At 38.2% G+C, this 19,271-nt stretch overlaps 1 protein-coding gene across 5 annotated transcripts in view; it reads left to right on the forward strand.

The window, feature by feature from the left end:
• NTNG1 (netrin G1) overlaps positions 1-19,271 on the forward strand; it is a 339,296-nt gene that overhangs the window by 183,340 nt on the left and 136,685 nt on the right. For all 5 annotated transcript variants that reach the window (XM_043575715.1, XM_043575711.1, XM_043575713.1 and 2 more), the window contains exon 3: positions 1,209-1,849. In XM_043575715.1, the coding sequence (XP_043431650.1) occupies positions 1,209-1,849 (641 nt within the window). The remainder of the gene's footprint in view (positions 1-1,208; positions 1,850-19,271) is intronic.

Genomic DNA, 19,271 nt, shown 5'->3' on the forward strand with positions numbered 1-19,271 from the left:
TGGCTCATGCATCCTGCAGATACGATGAAAAGTTCTCAGTTCATGAAAAGAAAAAAAAAAATCTAATTGTAATTACAAGAGAAAGCCTAAGGACAATGTCAAAGGGTCGATTCTTTCACCCATCCATGCTTATAATTACCCAATAGAGGATTAGAGAGAAATGCCTGGATAGTTGGCTCCAAATGATACCATTTATTTTCTTAAATGCAAAATAAACAAAAATCGGGGAGCCAGCTGTTTGCCAAAGAATCATCTGATGAAAGCTAGAAAGCAGCTATTAAGTGTAGCATAAGTGGTGTTGTAACTTGTTGTGATACAAGATTTATTTCCAGCTTCTTGTCTGAGTGGACTGTGAAGGAACTAGCTTCTGTGAGAGGAAAATTATAGTAATGGCCAACATTCATGGACAGACAGCTGACTATGGGCCGGCACAGAGTAACACGTCAAGTAGCCATGGCTTATACTCCTAATTAAGTACTGGGGTGTCCTGTCCTGATAACTTGGAGCACACCCTTGCCCCAAGTCTTTTCTGTGCAATCCCCTTGCCTCTAGCTAATAGGATGGCAGATGTTTGGACCAAGCCCCAGAGCCTGTAGAATACCACATTTTAATGATTTGTGGTGAACAAAGTAAATGCTTTAAGAGAAGACTTTATGAAGCAGAGACCTAGTTAAGGATGATGGATTTGAGGCGAAGCAAAAAGAAACTGGATGTTGTAGGGGGGTATTGTTTCCCAAACAGGACACGGGTATCTACGGTTCGTTGCTAATTCTAAAGGTTTGCTTGGAAAATGACTTTTTAAAGAACTATGCTCTTGAGGAACGTCCTTGAGGCATGGAGGAATTTCCTTGCTTTTCTATAGCATCTTTCTAAGAGGACACAGAGGTATTGAGCTGTTAGACAGTTGCTCAGTGTCTTTGTGCTTCTGGGACTGCATTATGGGTCTAACACATATGGGATAAATAAACTGTTTTCATTTCTTAAAGCCCATGGAAGGAAACAAGACAAGAAAATTACCATATTGCCTCATTTTTTTTTAAAGCTATTAAAAAGGAGAATCCAGTTAGGGCAAATAAAAATGATTACTGTAGACAGCGTTCCCCGCCCCCCTTTCTTTCTTTCCTAGCTTTTTACTCAGCAACAGCAATATGGCAAGACTTGTGTCAAACCAGTGTTTTGATGCACCCTCTTTTGTTCTTCTTCCATAGGGCAACCCCTACATGTGCAATAATGAGTGTGATGCAAGTACCCCCGAGTTGGCGCATCCCCCTGAGCTGATGTTTGATTTTGAAGGAAGACATCCATCCACATTTTGGCAGTCTGCTACTTGGAAGGAATATCCCAAGCCTCTCCAGGTTAACATCACTCTGTCTTGGAGCAAAACCATTGAGCTCACAGACAACATAGTTATTACCTTCGAATCGGGGCGTCCAGACCAAATGATCCTGGAGAAATCTCTCGATTATGGACGAACATGGCAGCCCTATCAGTATTATGCCACAGACTGCTTAGACGCTTTTCACATGGACCCTAAATCCGTGAAGGATTTATCACAGCATACGGTCTTAGAAATCATTTGCACTGAAGAGTACTCTACGGGGTATATGACAAATAGCAAAATAATCCACTTTGAAATCAAAGACAGGTTTGCGTTTTTTGCTGGACCATGGCTACGCAATATGGCTTCTCTCTACGGACAGCTGGATACAACCAAGAAACTCAGAGATTTCTTTACAGTCACAGACCTGAGGATACGGCTTTTGCGACCAGCGGTTGGGGAAATATTTGTAGATGAGCTACACTTGGCACGCTACTTTTATGCGATCTCAGACATAAAGGTTCACGGAAGGTAAGAAAACATCTGTGTGACTTGAGTGAGAACGGTTGTTCAAAGAAAATGCCAGTGTGTTGGCCCCACAGCTGGAGAGTGACATTTGTCACTTTCTACTACACCATTTTCTCAGGAACGCCAGTCTGGAGGTAGGTTTGGGGAAATTTGAGACCCTTCTTACTCAGCAGTCATTTGCAATCCCAGACTCCCTGTCATTGAGCCTGAACCTGGCAGGATTTCTTAGAATTTAAACAAAAGAAAAAAGAATAGCATCTTATTTGAGACCAAGGAATTCCCTAGACCAGGGGGTGGTTAAAGACAATGAAACCAGGGGAAACAAAGCCAGCTGCTCTATAAAAGATACTGAAAGATAAGAAATTTGTCTTTCCATCGTTTTCAAGTGCAAGAGAGGGTTTCAGCATGGTACAACTCTGTTTTTGTTTTCTTGTATGGCCCCCCAAAAAGTTTCAGAAATGTGAGTTATATTCCTTTAATATATTAAATCAGAGCCAAATGCAAATAGGAATGTCACACATTTATTAAAAGGAGTAGCTCTACTTTTCAGGCTTTTGGTCGCTACTGTCTTAAAAAGATAGGCGGCCATTTAAATATGGACCTGAGGCAGGCTTGCTTCATTTTATGGGTCAATTACAGATGGACCAGAGTTTAAACACCTGAATGGTCATAGTTGAGCATATATTTGGTTCTGAGAATACATCAGAGACACACATGAGCAAGTTTCTGAGAATTTTGAGGATGTGTTAATGAAAACCTCAAGTAATAAGAACCAGGGCTACTAACGTAGAGCTGTTCAACCAGATTTCTAAGTGTGGTATGTTATCCAAATAACCAACTGATGGGAGTTGAAGCATGAGGTAATTAGCTGGGAAAACTAAAGATGAGTGAAATACACAGCAAAATGGAAAAAAACAGCAAAGCAAAGCAATAATCATTCTAACAATGCCAAGATAGCTTTAAGTCAGAATATATGAACTTAAGAATATAAATGGTACATAAATCATGTAGATTTAATTAACAATTATGAAATTCAAACAAATAAGGCAGGCTCCATTAGGTTTACTGGCTTTCAGCATCCCTTAAGGCAACCCTGTCCTCACAAACTGGAGAAGAACTGAGACTCCCTGGTCTTTCCAAGAGTTGACTCGACCTATCTTTAGATAGCGTTGTTGTACTTGTGCACGAGAAGAAAGAAGAGGTCACTGATGTTAAGGTAAAGACCATAGCAGGCACACAGAATGGAGTGGTGGACATGACCTCGGTATAGTAGTAGAGGTTTCACAATCTTAACTGTGGGAAGTAGCAGGAACTGGTGGCCACCTACTCTCAATTTTATTCCAGCTTCATGTTCCTCCTGGAAGAGTCTAGAATCTTTAGCAATGACGTCTCTTTAAAAACTTTAACTTTAAGAGACTCTTAAATATGGAGAACAAACAGAGGGTTACTAGAGGGGTTGTGGGAGGGGGGATGGGCTAAATGGGTAAGGGGCATTAAGGAATCTGCTCCTGAAATCATTGTTGCACTATATGCTAACTAACTTGGATGTAAGTTAAAAAAATAAAAAAATAAATAAGTAAATAAATAGAAAATAAAAACTTTTAACTAAGGCCGGGGGCACCTGGGTGGCTCGTACGTTGAGCATCCGACTTCAGCTCAGGTCATGATCTCAAAGTTGTGGGTTTGAGCCCCACATTGGGCTCACTGTTGTCAGCCTGTCAACACGGAGCCCGCTTCAGATCCTCTGTCTCGCTCTCTCTGTCCCTCTCCCCCTTTACACTCTCCCACCTCCCCCCAAATAAATATTTAAAAATTAATTAATTAATTAATTAATTAATACAAATAAAAACTTTTAAGTAGGGTCTTGGTGACATATGATGAAGATATCTTTAGAACAAAGTAGTATTTCTGAGAGAAATATGTATCAGTACATTATTGAGCTTATGGGTTCTAGGGTGTAGAGGAATGTTTATGTATTAGCAGGGCACCACGAGTGGGCAATCTGGAACTGTTGCCTTAAATATGAATTTGCTATTTATAATAAAAGGTAGCTATTATACTCATAAATATCTTAGCAAAAGATAATCAGTTTCCAGTTCTTATTTTGGGGGACTATAATATATAAAAATAATTGATGTTGGTATTATTAACAATAGCATTCCACAACAAAGTAACAAGTATTCTGTTCATCTACAAGAATGAGTGCTACAGAATTAATAAACTGAGATTTGAATTTGAATCCTAGTGTGATCGGCACTGTTAGATAGTATCATCTAATTCAGTTTTCTTGCAGTTTGAGAAATTTTAATCCAAGCCAAAATCCTTAGAGTCCAACTTCTGCAAACACTGTCATCTTCCACTTGTAAAGAAGGCAATCTTGTGCAGCTTTTGGTTGAGATATAACCATTGTTGGGACTTATTTCTGTTACTGCACATTCATTCTTGTTTCCTCTGATTTAAAAAGAGAGTATAAATACACTTTAAAGTGACAGGCATTTTTTTTTACATTTATTTATTTATTTTTGAGAGACAGAGAGAGACAGAGCACAAGAGGGGGATGGGCAGAGAGAGAAGGAAACACAGAATCCGAAGCAGGTTCCAGGCTCCGAGCTGTCAGCACAGAGCCCAACGCGGGGCTTGAACTCACAAACTGTGAGATCATGACCTGAGCCGAAGTCAGATGCTCGACCGACTGAGCCACCCAGGCGCCCTTTAAAGTGACAGGCATTTCTTATGCATTCTCTGAGGTCAGACATACTATCTCTTAAAAGTGGCATGTTTGAAATGTAGACTCCCACCAGATTTACCACTTTTCTTTTATCCCTGGTCCTACTAGAATTCTCCAACTGCATTTTGGTGACTGGGAAATTGGCAGGAACCATCCTCCCTTCTCTGGGACTCCCCTCTTCTTCCTTTTCCTGTTCACCAGTCAAGTGTAAGCTAGTGAGGAAGCAGCTGGGCAAGAGAGAAAGGTCCAATAGAGGTGAGCTCCTTCCATCAGGTCCTTCTCTGTCACCTCTAAACTCTGTCCAAATTCCTCAGGGCAAAACTGATGCTGGCGTGTACTGTGCTAGGCACCAGATGGCTGGGGTATTTTTAGTCATAGGGGAGGGACTAAGGAAGCAAGGCCTGATGGCTCAGGCGTGTCTCCAGCTTTTAAGTTATATAAGGGAAATGGAGGCACTAAAGAGAGCTGTTGAGCTGCCTCTGGTACACAGGCCTTTCAGCACAGAAGCTGATACATACATTTTACACTTGAAAACTTCGGTAGGGTTAACTTTTTCTTATAGAGCAAATCATCTACAAAACGATTAATTGATGATGTCCAAAAGAAAGTTCTAAGGGTTCCTTTTCCAAGACCTCATCATTATAAACTTTCCAAAATATAAGAAGCCCTTTGTTACCCTGAACCTGCTCTTGGCCATCCACGAAATGGCTGCAATATTTCATGTGTCATTTCATGTCCATATCTTATCATTATAATGATGTTTATTGACTTATTACTCTACTACCACCCATGTCATAGTGTGGGAATTGACATTATTATTTGGGGAAAGTGGGCAAATATCCATAGAAGAGTGGACAGACAATACAAGATTTTTCACCTGGAGGTATATGAAGCTATGAAACAAAAACAGGAGAGTCTTTGTTTGACTTGACTGTGAATTCCAATTCTCAATTCTTGTGCAACATGTGCACATGGCCTTGATGGATTTTTTTAATGTTTATTTATTTCTGAGACAGAGAGAGAGCACACAAGTGGGGGAAGAGCAGAAAGAGAGGGGGACAGAGGATCCTAAGTGGGCTCCGCATTGGCAGCCAAGAGCCCAGTATGGGGCTTGAACCCATGAACCATGGGATCATGACCCGAGCCAGAGTGAGACGCTTAACAGACTGAACCAGGCTCCCTGGCCTTTATGTTTTACACTAGTATTGTTTGCTGTAAAGGTGATGTTTTGATTGTTATTAGACTAATGTAGCATTTATGTTCCTTTTAGCATGTGATACATCTCATACCTGTTTTACTGGTGACAAAAACTATAATCCCATCATAAAAATTTTATTCTTCTTTGGCCACATACTTATTTTGCTTCCATTTACTCCCTCTCATTGTGTATTTATTAAGATAATGGAAGGAAAAGAGGAAACATGGCTGTTGGCGATCTCAGCGACTCTGTAGTACTTACATTGTTCAATAAACCTCATAATCTTCATGGACTAATTCTGACTTATGGATGTCCTACTTCAGTAAATCAGGGTGATTTTCTCTAGTGAATAATAGACGAGTACAGTGTGCCAGTACCTTAATTAAAGAGTGGCTCTCTTAGTCTTGATCTCATTTTAATTTACAGGGTAATACTACAATAATATCACTAATGGAAGGTACATTAAAGGGCATCAAGTAGCATTAACTGTATTAAATTATGGTACTTGTGTTAATTAACTGCTGAAGCAAGATGGTTCTAATGGCCAAAAAGGTCATCTAATGCATAAATAAAATCTACCCAGATGAGGGGTGAGAGGAGAAATGAAGAGCAGATATTTGTTCTGAACATCTTTTTACACAGACAGGGAGTTCAAGTCACAGGCTGTTAAGTAGAGATAATGTCCAAAATGTTTTCTTAGTTGCACAATTGGAAGTTTTGATTTTTAAATGTTTCGTTTTCTTCCAAGCTTTCGTAACTAAATTAATTGAAAAGTTGAACATCACATTTGTCAGATGTGTAGATTTTATAGAATATAAACTCAGCATAATTTATTGTTTCTTTGAGATGAACAGTTTCAAGGAAGTAATGTGATTCATTGTAATAATTGTTAAATCTGAAAGACAAATGAACATTTGATAATGTGCTCATTTATCTGTAAGATTTGCTACCAGCAATGTATTAGGGTACTGGTTTCAGACTTAAGATAATAGAAAATCATATTCTTTTTTTTTTAATTTTTGTAATGTTTTTATTCATTTTTGAGAGACAAAGAAAGAGTGTGAGTGGGGGAGGGGCAAAGAGAGAGGGAGATAGAAACTGAAGCAGGCTCCAGACTAAGCTGTCAGCACAGAGCCTGACATGAGGCTCAAACTCACAAACTGTGAGATCATGACCTGAGCCAAAGTTGGACACTTAAGTGACTGAGCCACTAGGTGCCCCTAGAAAATCATTTTTGACCTCAAAAACTTTAGGACAGAATTGTCAGAACTTTTCTCAGTGGCCTAGAAAACTCTAACCCACATCTCCATTACTCGCCTTGTTACACAATATTTCTAAAAATAATTATCAATGTATTTTTTCTCCCTGGTGCTTATTCATTCCTTACCCGTTGCAGCACCTACCCAAACACCTCAGAAGTAGTTGGTTGTCTGTTACTATTTACAGAATTGATTTTGCCTTCTGTCCCCTTATTTTTTATCTCCAAGGAAGGAGCCAGGGGGTGCTAGCTCAGAAGTTCCATGTGCTACCTTTTTGGGTGTTTCCTTCACTTCATTATTGTTCCAGCTCTTAACCACACCCTCCCTCCCTACACCCTCCCTACCTAATCCCAAGATCTGCAAAGGTAGAGGAACAGAACCACTCTAACTAGGTGTCTGGAGTGAGAAAGACACCCCCCTCCCCCCACTACACTCTCACCCTCAGGAGGAATCAGATCTATTTGCAAATGCTTACTCTTTGAATGTCACTGCCTTGGTATTTGCTGTACTTAGTATGAAGTGAGGTTGGAATTCACTTTCTTAAAGGTAGGCATTCAAATCTTTAGTGCAGAAACATGTGATATTAGGTAAGCAAGAACACTAGGGAAGTTTAAAAGTATCAAAGCAGAAGGGAATCCCTTCGATTTTTCTCAAATAATTTGGAAAAATCATGTAATATGAAAGTGGTCTGCCAATTACCAAAGGTTTACCAGTTACCCTGCAAGTTCTCTGTCTTTTTCCTAGCCACAATTTGAATAAATGTACCACAATATTTACTTTTCACTTCTCCTGTGAGAGGCGTCCTGCAAGGCGCTTTTGAAGCATTGGACCTGGCATTCGTTCATTCTTCTCAATTAGTCCTAATTATTGAGGTTGGGCTGTACTACTACTTAACAGATTCTGCTTTTATAACACCCTCCTTCTTTCTGTCACCAAAAAATACTCCTTCTCCACCCTGGGAGAGATGCTGGGCTAGACAGTGAGTATAACAGAGATGTACTAGGCATAGTCAATGTTCTCAAGGAGCTGAAACCAGAGTGGGCACAGAGGTGTAAACAAAAAATGATGATGGCTTGGGTTAAGTACTTTTACCATGTGAATGTGTAAAGTGCCCTGATGATAGGGAAGGGGATACTAATTTAATCTGGGAAGCCTAAGAAAAGTTTTGATGAGGATATGACATTTGCATGGTATCTTGAAATATGTGCTTCGGAATTTTAAGTAGCCAGGGAAGAATGTATATTCTAGGTCAAAAATTATGTTTAAGAACAATACAGCATGTTAAGAACCTCTGAATAGTTGGGAATTGGTGGGATGGACAAATCCTGGGAGATGCCCTTCCATCTTCTCTCTGTGGATCTTCTTTCTTTGGATCTCCAAGAACATTGAAGGAATCCTGTATCTTGGCCTCTGAGCCCTCCATGTCATAGGAAATCTAAAATTATATGGATTCTCTTTATTTTGTTTGCTTGTTTGTTTTTTGTTTTTTAATATGAAGTTTATTGTCAAATTGGTTTCCATACAACACCCAGTGCTCATCCCAACAGGTGCCCTCCTCAATGCCCATCACCCACCCTCCCCTCCCTCCCACCCCCCATCAACCCTCAGTTTGTTCTCAGTTTTTAAGAGTCTCTTATGTTTTGGCTCCCTCCTTCCCTCTCTAACCATTTTTTCTTTTTTTTTTTTTTCTTCCCCTCCCCCATGGTCTTCTGTTAAGTTTCTCAGGATCCACATAAGAGTGAAACCATATGGTATCTGTCTTTCTCTGTATGACTTCTTTCACTTAGCATAACACTCTCCAGTTCCATCCACGTTGCTACAAAAGGCCATATTTCATTCTTTCTCATTGCCATGTAGTATTCCATTGTGTATATAAACCACAATTTCTTTATCCATTCATCAGTTGATGGACATTTAGGCTCTTTCTGTAATTTGGCTATTATTGAAAGTGCTGCTATAAACATTGGGGTACAAGTGCCCCTATGCATCAGGACTCCTGTATCCCTTGAATAAATTCCTAGCAGTGCTATTGCTGGGTCATAGGGTAGATCTATTTTTAATTTTTTGAGGCACATCCACACTGTTTTCCAGAATGGCTGCACCAGTTTGCATTCCCACCAACAGTGCAAGAGGGTTCCCATTTCTCCACATCTTTGTTCATTTTAGCCACTCTGACTGGCGTGAGATGGTATCTGAGTGTGGTTTTGATCTGTATTTCCCTGAGGAGGAGCGACATTGAGCATCTTTTCATGTGCCTGTTAGCCATCTGGATGTCTTCTTTAGAGAAGTGTCTGTTAATGTTTTCTGCCCATTTCTTCACTGGATTATTTGGATTCTCACATATCAACTCAGCGCAGGTGAGGAACATTCTTTTATTTTTTATTTTTTTTTTAATGTTTATTTTTGAGAGAGTACGAGTGGGGGAGGTGCAGAGAGAGAGGGAGACACAGAACCCAAAGCAGGCTCCAGGCTCTGAGCTGCAGCACAGAGCCCGATGCAGGCTCAAACTCACAGACTGCGAGATCATGACCTGAGCCGAAGTCAGACGCCCAACTGACTGAGCCACCCAGGCACCCCTGCAGGTGAGAAACATTCTAAGGCAATGGTTTTAGAGATATTTCAGTGCAGCTGTGGTTAGCAAGGAACTGTGGGAGAGACAAGAAGAGCTGTTACGTTGCTCAGTGGTGGAGAAGCTGTAACTCCAAGTCCTGATGCCCAAATGAGGAGTCCAGAAAAGCTCTCTAAGTTCCACAAAAGCCATCATCACATGAGAGTTTGAGAGTTGCTTGCAAAGTCAATAGGACTTGATGGCCTCAATCAGAATTTGAGGAAGGAAGGGCTGAAGGAAAGACTTCAGTAGGAATCCAAGTAGAGAGTTTAGTCAAGGATTTAACAATACTGCTCTGGTGTTGCAGAAAGAGGTTTGAGTTAGAAATATAGGTTTGAAAATTATGCCTTACATGTGATGGGTGAAGTTTAAGGAATGGATGACAAGGATATGATATGATATGATATGATATGATATGATATGGTATTTTCCCTTGCAGTTATAAATGACTGTGGTCACTTACAGAACATTTACAGAACTCTGTGGAATACTGTCATTTAAGAGGTAATTTCTGAAGGAAATTTTGAAATAATCTGAGAACTAGGAGGAAATCAAAAAAAGGGGGAAAGAATTAAGTAATTCTAATAGCCCCCATGAATATTTTAAGTAACAAACCTTTACGTTTGTGTGGCACTCAGTTACAAGGTTCTTGGCAGGTTCTTTCTTTCTTTTAATCCTCATAAGGAATTTGTGAGGCAGGGTACCTGGGCAGATCAGTTGGTTAAGCGCGTTTAACTTTGGCTCAGGTCATGATCTCTCAGCTCAGATCGTGACTTCATGTCTTAGGTCGTGATCTCACAGCTCATAAGTTCAAGCCTTGCATCAGGCTCTCTGCTGTCAGCACAGAATATGCTTCGGATCCTCTGTTCCCTTCTCTGTCTTCCCCTCCCCAGCTCATTCTCTCTCACTCTCTGTGTCTCTCAAAATAAATAAATAAACTTAAAAAAAAAAAAAACTTAAGGCAGGTATTGTTTAACCCTATTTTACAGATGAGAAAACTGAGGATCAGAGAAGTTTCATGACTTTGTTTTTTTAAACATCCCATACGTAATAATAAAGTGACAAAGTCATGTTGCTAATTACAAACCTCATGCTCTCTGCATTGTGCTTATATAGTCACACTAGCCTGTAGTGAGCTCAATCCATACAGGAGACCCAGAATATTCCTAAAGGAGCCATCTTTAAATGGCAACAATTTAAATTATGGCTCTGCCCTTCTTGGAATGTTCTGGGAGTCACCCTCTCCATGACTCTCAGCTGAAATATGGTGTATTTCACTGTATCAGATCACTGTGTTTATCTGAATCCTAACTTCTTAACTCATTTTTATATGTTTGATTGGGCTTATTTGACATATTGTGTTAGCTCTAGGTGCTTCACTGCTAAAATAAAATTCTCATGGTAGTGTCTCATTTTCTAAGGGGAGAAAAAAATAAAGAAATGCACTGAATTTTCTAAATGTTAATTCTTTCCCCATATTTTCCCATAAATTTTAATACCCACAACCACTTCTGCTTAAGGTGCATCCTCAAACATGAAAACAAACCACAAATATTAATGGATAAGCTTAGAAATTAGCAACTACACCAGCTTATTTTAAGAGTTTACCTTTCAATTGAGAATGATCTGCTTTTCCTTTTAACTTCCATGTAGTAGACTACATTAGCCCTTCTGTAACTATAGTGAATAAGTGTACTACCTCTTTCATATGATAACATTTCATAAATTTGCAGTCAATGATCCTATCCTTAAGTCTTTTATTCAAGTTAAATACATAAATAACATTTTACCATCCAAATTTTTAAAATTTGATTTCCTCTTCTTTTAAAGGGAGAATGAAGTTCAGTAAATAAGAGCACTCAAATGAAAAGCTTAGTAACCATAATTGAAAATAAAAAACAACACAAAGCATTAACTCCAGTGGAAATGCTTAGAATCAAGATTTATGGTATGAAACCATTTTAAGTGGACAACTGAGTGCCATTCTGATTTGGAGCATATTTCTTAAATCCTTGAGGATTTCTTGAATTACAAGGAGAATATATGCTTAAGCAGCTCATTTTCCTCTGAGGTTTGCACCATTATAAAGAGAGAATGTTTCTAATAATTCCTCCAATTAAATTATGAACTTCATTAGTGTGCAGAAAAACAACCCAGTTTAAGAGCTTGTCTCCTTATCCTTAATTCCCCAGTGCCGTAGATTTTTTTAAACTAGTGGGTCATTAAAGGAAAGTTGTCTCCTTTTTAAGAAACAAAAGGATAGTTAGGCAAAATACCACATAATTAAAAAGTAAAATAATTTCCTCCCTCACTTAGTTTAGCATTTGTAGAAAAAGCTATATTCTGGCTGCATCTGCGTGCCCGAACAATGGAAGACAGGGATGCACTCGGCTCTTATGTCCAACTTCTGGGGCTATGCTTTTCATTTTAGTTCCAAGGTAGGCATCTTGGGAAGGTCTTGGACTTTTTGTCCCTAGGATCACAGGTATTTCCTGACAAATTAGGAGGTCATGGCCACTGGTTGATATTTAGTGCAAGAGTTTGTGTGGAGATATGTAATCAATGGTTCAGTAGAGACACTATTTCCATTCATTCTCCAGATACAAGAATAAATGTATTAATGTCATGGATTTTTTTCATAGTAATGGGTTTTATCATAGTGATTTGATTATGTAAAATATGTTGATTTCATTGCAATATAGGTCTATATTTCAATTAAGTGACTTTTAGAATTAAATATTTTAGTTTAACCAGAACTGACTACACCACATATAAATCATTGCTATTTCTGCCTCCTTTTTATAGGTAAGAAAACTATCTAAATAAGGTCACTGAATCAGTGGCAAGGGGAAAAGGAAGAAATTTAAATACTTATGTTTAGGGAAATGAATTTTCTCCTGAAATTCAACTTGAAAATCATTGAGTGAATGGATAGACTAGGTTTTAAGTCTGTGATGTAGGAGCTTCACAAATCCCATTGGTTCACAGATCCCAATCCAGAAAATTGTTCAATTAGGATAGCTATTGTGTCAACTCTTGCTAACTTTGTGACTGGTACTAAGACAACTGATATTGTATTAGGAATGTACTGAGATGACAGAGGACAAAACATTAGGATCTCAAATCATTTTTGTCTTTCTTTAGAAGGAAACATTCGCTAGGAGTCAAGAGAAATAGTTGTAGCTCTATTATGCTAATAACTGTGTGAGCTCAGGGCAAGCCCCAGCAACTGTGAGCAAAGTCTCCTCATCTACAAAGTAAGAATGTTACACTACATTAGTTTCTGAGAATTACTCTTCAAATAAAGCCCATAATGGTCAAATATATTTTGGAAATGTTTGCAGTATTTCCTTCTAGGAGAATCACAATATGTATTAGCAGATTATCCTATAATAAGGAAAACATTTCCATTTTACTTACCCAGAGCCTCCCAAACTTCGCCAAAAAGCCTCTATTAATACCCCATATAACTAGCATCAGTAGAAATCATGTGGGTAGCAAAATTTCTTCACTTAAGTCTCTAATATTATTGGACTTTTCCTATGATATAAGGAAATAAATGAAAACATCATGTGTGTGTGTGTGTGTGTGTGTCTGTGTGTGTGTTTGAAGTATTTGCAGTGCTGAGAACAGATTGATATTTCCCAGCAAAGTCTAATTTTAGCTATCATCTTTCCTATATTGTTGCTACCTTGAGTGAAAAAATGAGACTATCTTAAGGAAAGTATGGCCTTGATAGGGAGTGCCTTTCTTTTTTTAACTGTTGCTCTTATTTTTTGAACCTAGGGGAGTACTGTGTATCGTTCTTTAAGATAGGAAATTAAGTACAGTATTGGAATAGATAGGGATATTTGTTTTGTTTTTAAGTTTGAGAAATTGTGATGGAAGAGTCAGCAAAGATGTAAAAAATGAAATGCCAAGTGGTACAATCTGGTATGTTTCAGAGATAAATAGAGATGTTGGAAGATTTCTATTTCTCTCAAATGTAAACTTCTCAAACTCTAATTACAGCAATAAACTAAAATCATGTATTTAAAGGAAAATAAGATTAACTCATATTTAATATATTCTTTTTTATTTTTTTCATTTGCTTTGGAAGATATTCTTGAAACCACGGGCTGATTTTAGTTAAATGCATATTGCCTTTCTTTTGTCCCTTAGGAGTGCTAATGAATAACAAATGAGAGCCCAGTAAAAATAAAAATAGTGTACAGCTAAGGGATATCACCTTGTCTGGGAATTGTGTTGCTGCCCTGTCTGCTTTTACTCATTTGGTCTTAGCAGAATATCAGGGAAGTGAAGCTATTATAACATACTGGTGATATCCATGTGTAATTATAGGTTTTCCAGTGCTGCTGGGAACAGAGAACAGATAGGCGGAGGGTGGCCAAGAGATGATGGGAGGAGAAGTCAACAATTTGTCAAATTGGGAGTAGATAGCATTATGAACTCCTGAACTGGAATTATATAGGCAGTGTGTATGCCAAATAGTCAGAATCATAGCACTATGAAATAATTTCTTTTAGAACTGAAAGAAACCATGAGATAATATAATCTAACTCCCTCATTTTCAAATGTGAAACAGAATGGTTAAGTCAATTAGCCAAGGATGATACTGTTGCATAACCAGGAATTAGAGCCAGATGGAACTTGTTGTATTTTATCCACTGACCTGTTTCCAGTAACTAGAACTGGGCCTGGCACGTAGTAGGGATTCAATAAATACTTATTGACAGAGTGAATGAATGTCTGTGGAATACCCTTTTGAACATCATGTAAAACAACAATTCTAAGCATCTATACCCTTTCACTTGACATCCTACACTTGATTTTAGCCAGAAGGCCAAGAAGCGATCGCTTGACATCCTTTGACCACATTTGTGTATTCCTTAATAAGACCATAAGGGAACTGGAGCCAAGCCCAAATTTTCGGTAATGCCACTTTTCTAAAACACCAAAATTGCAAAGCTTCAACCAGTTGTCAAAAGATAGAGAATAAAATTTATCTATCTCAGATATCAGAGTCATATATCTATTCAGGATAAATGAGTATCACTCTACCCAGACACACACGTTTCTTTTATTATCGTCTGATTCGTGCTTTAAGACCAAAAATTCTGACTCATAATTTCCTCCCTGGGTGAGAACAAGTCCATGAAAAGAAGTGGACCCTTTTGTCCACCCTTAAGAAATATTTAGTAAAATTACAATATCACTATGTGTCCCAAAGCTGTCTTCAAATGAGGTTTGTCTCTTGGGTTCGCAACTAAAGAGCTAAAAATTATATAAAAACCGTCTTACAACTTGTAAATGAGGCCTTTAAATATTGATAGAGTCAGGGTTGGGTTTCAAGAAATTTGAGCTGAGGAGACATGGAGACAGGCAGTGACCTTTTATGAACATATGTCTTTACTAAAATAACTCAAGTTCATTATATGCTCTTAAGTAACAGAATGGGACTAAAACTATTAACAGTTATGATGGGGGGGGGGAAGAAAATGAAAGAACATAGTGCATGGCTAGCTCAGAATCATGGAATTGTGGGTAATATTATTTATTTGTGCTTTTCTGTAGTTTTCACATTTCATTCATAGGACATATCATTGAATAAAATTAGTTTTAAAAATAAAGTTAAAATTTAGCAAAGTTACAGGATACAAAATCAACACACAAAAATTTGTTGTGCTTATATACACTGACAATGAACAATCCAAAGCATAAATTAAGAAAACAATTCCATTTACAGCAGCATCAAAAAGAATAAAATACTTAGGAATAAACTTAACCAAAAAGGCTAAAAACTAAAAAACTAAAAACTGAAACACTAAAAGCTATAAAACATTGCTGAAAGAAATTGAAGGAGACAAAGAAATGATTAAGAAATCTCATGTTCATGAGTTGAAAGATGTTAAGATGTATTAGCCAAAGAGATCTATAGAATCAGTGCAATCTCTTATCAAAATCCTAATGACAGTTATTGCGAAAGTAGAAAAACTCATTATAAAATTCATAGGGAATCTCAAGTAACTCTGAATAGCCAGAACAATCTTGAAAAAGAAGCACAAAGTTGGAAGTTTTATCCTTTTTTATTTCAAAACTTACTACAAAGCTATAGTAATCAAAACAGTGCATATCAGCATACAGATAGACTTATAGAGCAATTGAATATAATAGAGTCCAGAAATAAACCCTTGCATATATAACTAAATGATTTGTGAGAAGGGTGCCAATCCCACTCAAAGGCCAAAGACAGCCTTTGGAACAAATGGTATTGGGAAAACTGGATATCCACATGCAAAAAAAAAGGAATTTAGATCCTTATCTTAAACCATATCAGAATGGATCAGAGACCTAAATATAAGAGCTATACCTATGAAACTTTTAGGAAAAAACATAAGGGGACAACTTCATTACATTGAATTTGGCAATGATTCCTGGAATGTGATACCAAAAACACAAGCAACAAAAGAAAAAATCAAATTTAAAACCTTTCACATATTGAAGGACACTATCAAAAGTGGAAGGCAACCCCCACAATGGGAGAAAATACTTGCAAATCATATATCTGGTAAGGAATTGTTATCCAGAAAATATAACAAACTTACAATCCAACAACAAATGTGAATGTCATACAACAATAAGAATATACTTAATGTCACAAAAGTGTACACTTAAAAATAGTTAAAATAGTAAATTCTATGTTATGTGTATTTTACCACGTAAAAAGTAAATAAAATTAAGTAACAGCAAAAACATAAAACCTATTGACTCAAGTAAAGCATAGAAATTCTAACATATTTAACATTCTTAGCCCTTTGCTATTTTTAATATTATTCTTGGCTTTGAGATGAAGAAAGATTTTGAGCAGGGTTTGAGTTTGTAAGGGGCTTCATGAGGAAGGGAATACATGCTAGTTGGAGGAAACCATATTTTGTCAAACAGATAGTTAATGGGCAGAGGGGATTCTCTGTGTACAGGAGAGATGGAGAACAATTACAAAAGTGGGCTTAAAGGGCAGGCACAGTAATAGTAGAGGATATTCAATATCAGACTGAGTTTTGATTTCATTGCTTGAGGTAAGCAATGAGGAAAAACTGTAGGTCTGTGTATAATGTATATTGAGGAAGATGAAAATATTTTAAAAAACACTAAAAAGATTTTACTACTGTCTGTGTGTACAATGGCTTGAAAGAAGAACCTTATTGACTGTTGCAATAACCATCATGAAAGGTGATGACTGACAATAGAAAGGAAGCCTCAGCCGGCATGGTGGAGGCACAGGGAAATGGGCAGAGCCATTGAGTTGGGGCTGTGCACTCCTCTGGCCACCTACACAGCTCCTACAGGCAGCATCCAGGCCAGAGTACCCTGGGCTGCCTGCACCCTAAGTTATACCCCATTCGGGTCAAACCTTAGTCCCTTCCAGGAGGCTGAGAGGTGGAGACGCATGCTCATATACATGAAGTAGTCTTCTCAAGGTCATATAGCTGGGTTACTTCAAAAAACAAATCAAAACACACTTGGTGGTAGGTCCAAACCACCACTATGAGTAGGGAGATAAAGCAACCAGAGTCACAACAACAGAGAACAAGCAACACATTCCAAAAACACCTCCTGAAGGGCCAGGCCCCGGACAGTGTATGACCCCATTTTAATATAATAGTGCTTGCAGGTGCAGGACACATAATGAGCTATTAAAACACGTAAGGGACAGAAAACTGGCCAAAATGATGAAACGAAAGAATTCTCCTCAGAAGAAATTCCAGGAAGAAATGACAGCTAGAGAATTGCTCAAAACAGATATAAACAACATATTTGAGCAAAAATTTAGAATAATAGTCATAAGATTAATAGCTTGGCTTGAAAAAAGCATAGAAGACAGCAGAGAATCTATTGCTGCTGAGATCAAGGAACTAAGAAATACTCATGATGAATTAAGAAATGCTATAAATGAGCTGCAAAATAAACTAGATGCATGACATCAAGGGTGGGGGGAGCAAAGGAGAGAATAAGTGAAATAGAAGATAAAATTATGGGGGCGCCTGGGTGGCTAAGTCAGTTAAGCTTTCAACTTCAGCTCAGGTCATGGTATCATAGTTTGCGGGTTTGAGCCCCACATCAGGCTCAGTGCTGAAGGCTTGGGGCCTGGAGCCTGCTTCTGATTCTGTGTTTCTGTCTCCCTCTGCCCCTCCCCACTTGTGCCTTGTCTCTGTCTCTGTCTCTCTGTCTCTCAAAAATAAATAAACATTAAAAAAAATAGAAGATAAAATTATGGAAAACAATGAAACCAAGAAAAAGAGAGATAAGAAAATACTAGACCACAAGGGGAGAATTAGAGATGTAAGTGATTCAATGAAACATAATATCTGTATCATAGGAGTTCCAGAAGAAGAGAGCAAGAAAGGGACAGAAGGTTTACTTGAATAAATTATAGCTGAGAACTTCCCTAATTTAGGGAAGAAGGCAGACATCCAAATCCAGGAGGCACTGAAAACTCCCTTCAAATTTAACAGAATAGGTCTTCTCCATGGCATATCATAATGAAACTGGCAAAATACAAAGATAAAGAGAGATTTCTGAAAGCAGCTAGGGAGAAATGGGCCTTAACCTATAAGGGTAGACACATAATGGTAGTAGCAGACCTGTCCATTGAAACTTGGCAGGCCAGAAGGGAGTGGCAGGAAATATTCAATGTGCTGAATAGGAAACATATATAGCCAAGAATCCTTTACCTAGCAAAGCTGTCATTCAGAATAGAAGGAGAGATGAAAAATAGGTTTTAATAATACCCAAGTCTGTCCCTAATAATACCCAAGTCTGTCCCTAATATTTGTCCCTAATATTTGGGGAAAGAATACAAATGAAATACTATATGCCTAAATAATAATGTTATACATTGAATTACACCTCTGACTGGCCCATTTTCCCACCGTGGACCCCATAGCCCACTCTCCAATGTGTAATTAAAGGAGCCACCATCTCAATCCAGACAGTTCTGCTGTGTGGAAGATTGATGGCAACATGGTACTGCTGGAGGAAAGTAGACACTGTATCTGGGTCCAAGACTCATAAGTGGTGACTGATCTGCCTGAACTTGGGATGGAAACCTACCCAGGCGAGCAAACCAATGCAAGAAGGTTCTTCTCTCCATTCTCACTTCTCCATTCCAAGATTTCCAGGTAGTTCTAAGAACCTCCCAAAATTACACCAAGTGCTCTCCTTCTGGTAATCACATTTCCTATCATGCTAACTCTCCTGCCAATAATAACTACAAACTATGGACTAAAAATAAAAACAATTATTTGAAGACTTTAGAGAGAGATAAGAAGCAGGCAGATACTGGAGGGGAGTCAAAGGCATTGAGGGACTTTCACCTCTTTTCAGTTTTTCCCCTAAGGGCAGGCCTCAGTCTGTGCCATGCATGATAGGGAACGGGGTGTAGTTAAAACCAGGATGGAAAATCCTCTTCTTTTATTGGCTTGAAATACCAGAGGACAGGTTGAGGCCACCATAACAACTAAAATGTCAAGACAGAAATATGAAAAGGAGAGAGACAGAGATGGAGAAACCTAAATACTGTATATATAAACTCTGCCTAAATCTCTGGTGAACTCCTGAATCCTAATGCGTGG

This window comes from Prionailurus bengalensis, chromosome C1, assembly GCF_016509475.1.
Source record: "Prionailurus bengalensis isolate Pbe53 chromosome C1, Fcat_Pben_1.1_paternal_pri, whole genome shotgun sequence".
Classification (NCBI taxonomy): domain Eukaryota; kingdom Metazoa; phylum Chordata; class Mammalia; order Carnivora; family Felidae; genus Prionailurus; species Prionailurus bengalensis.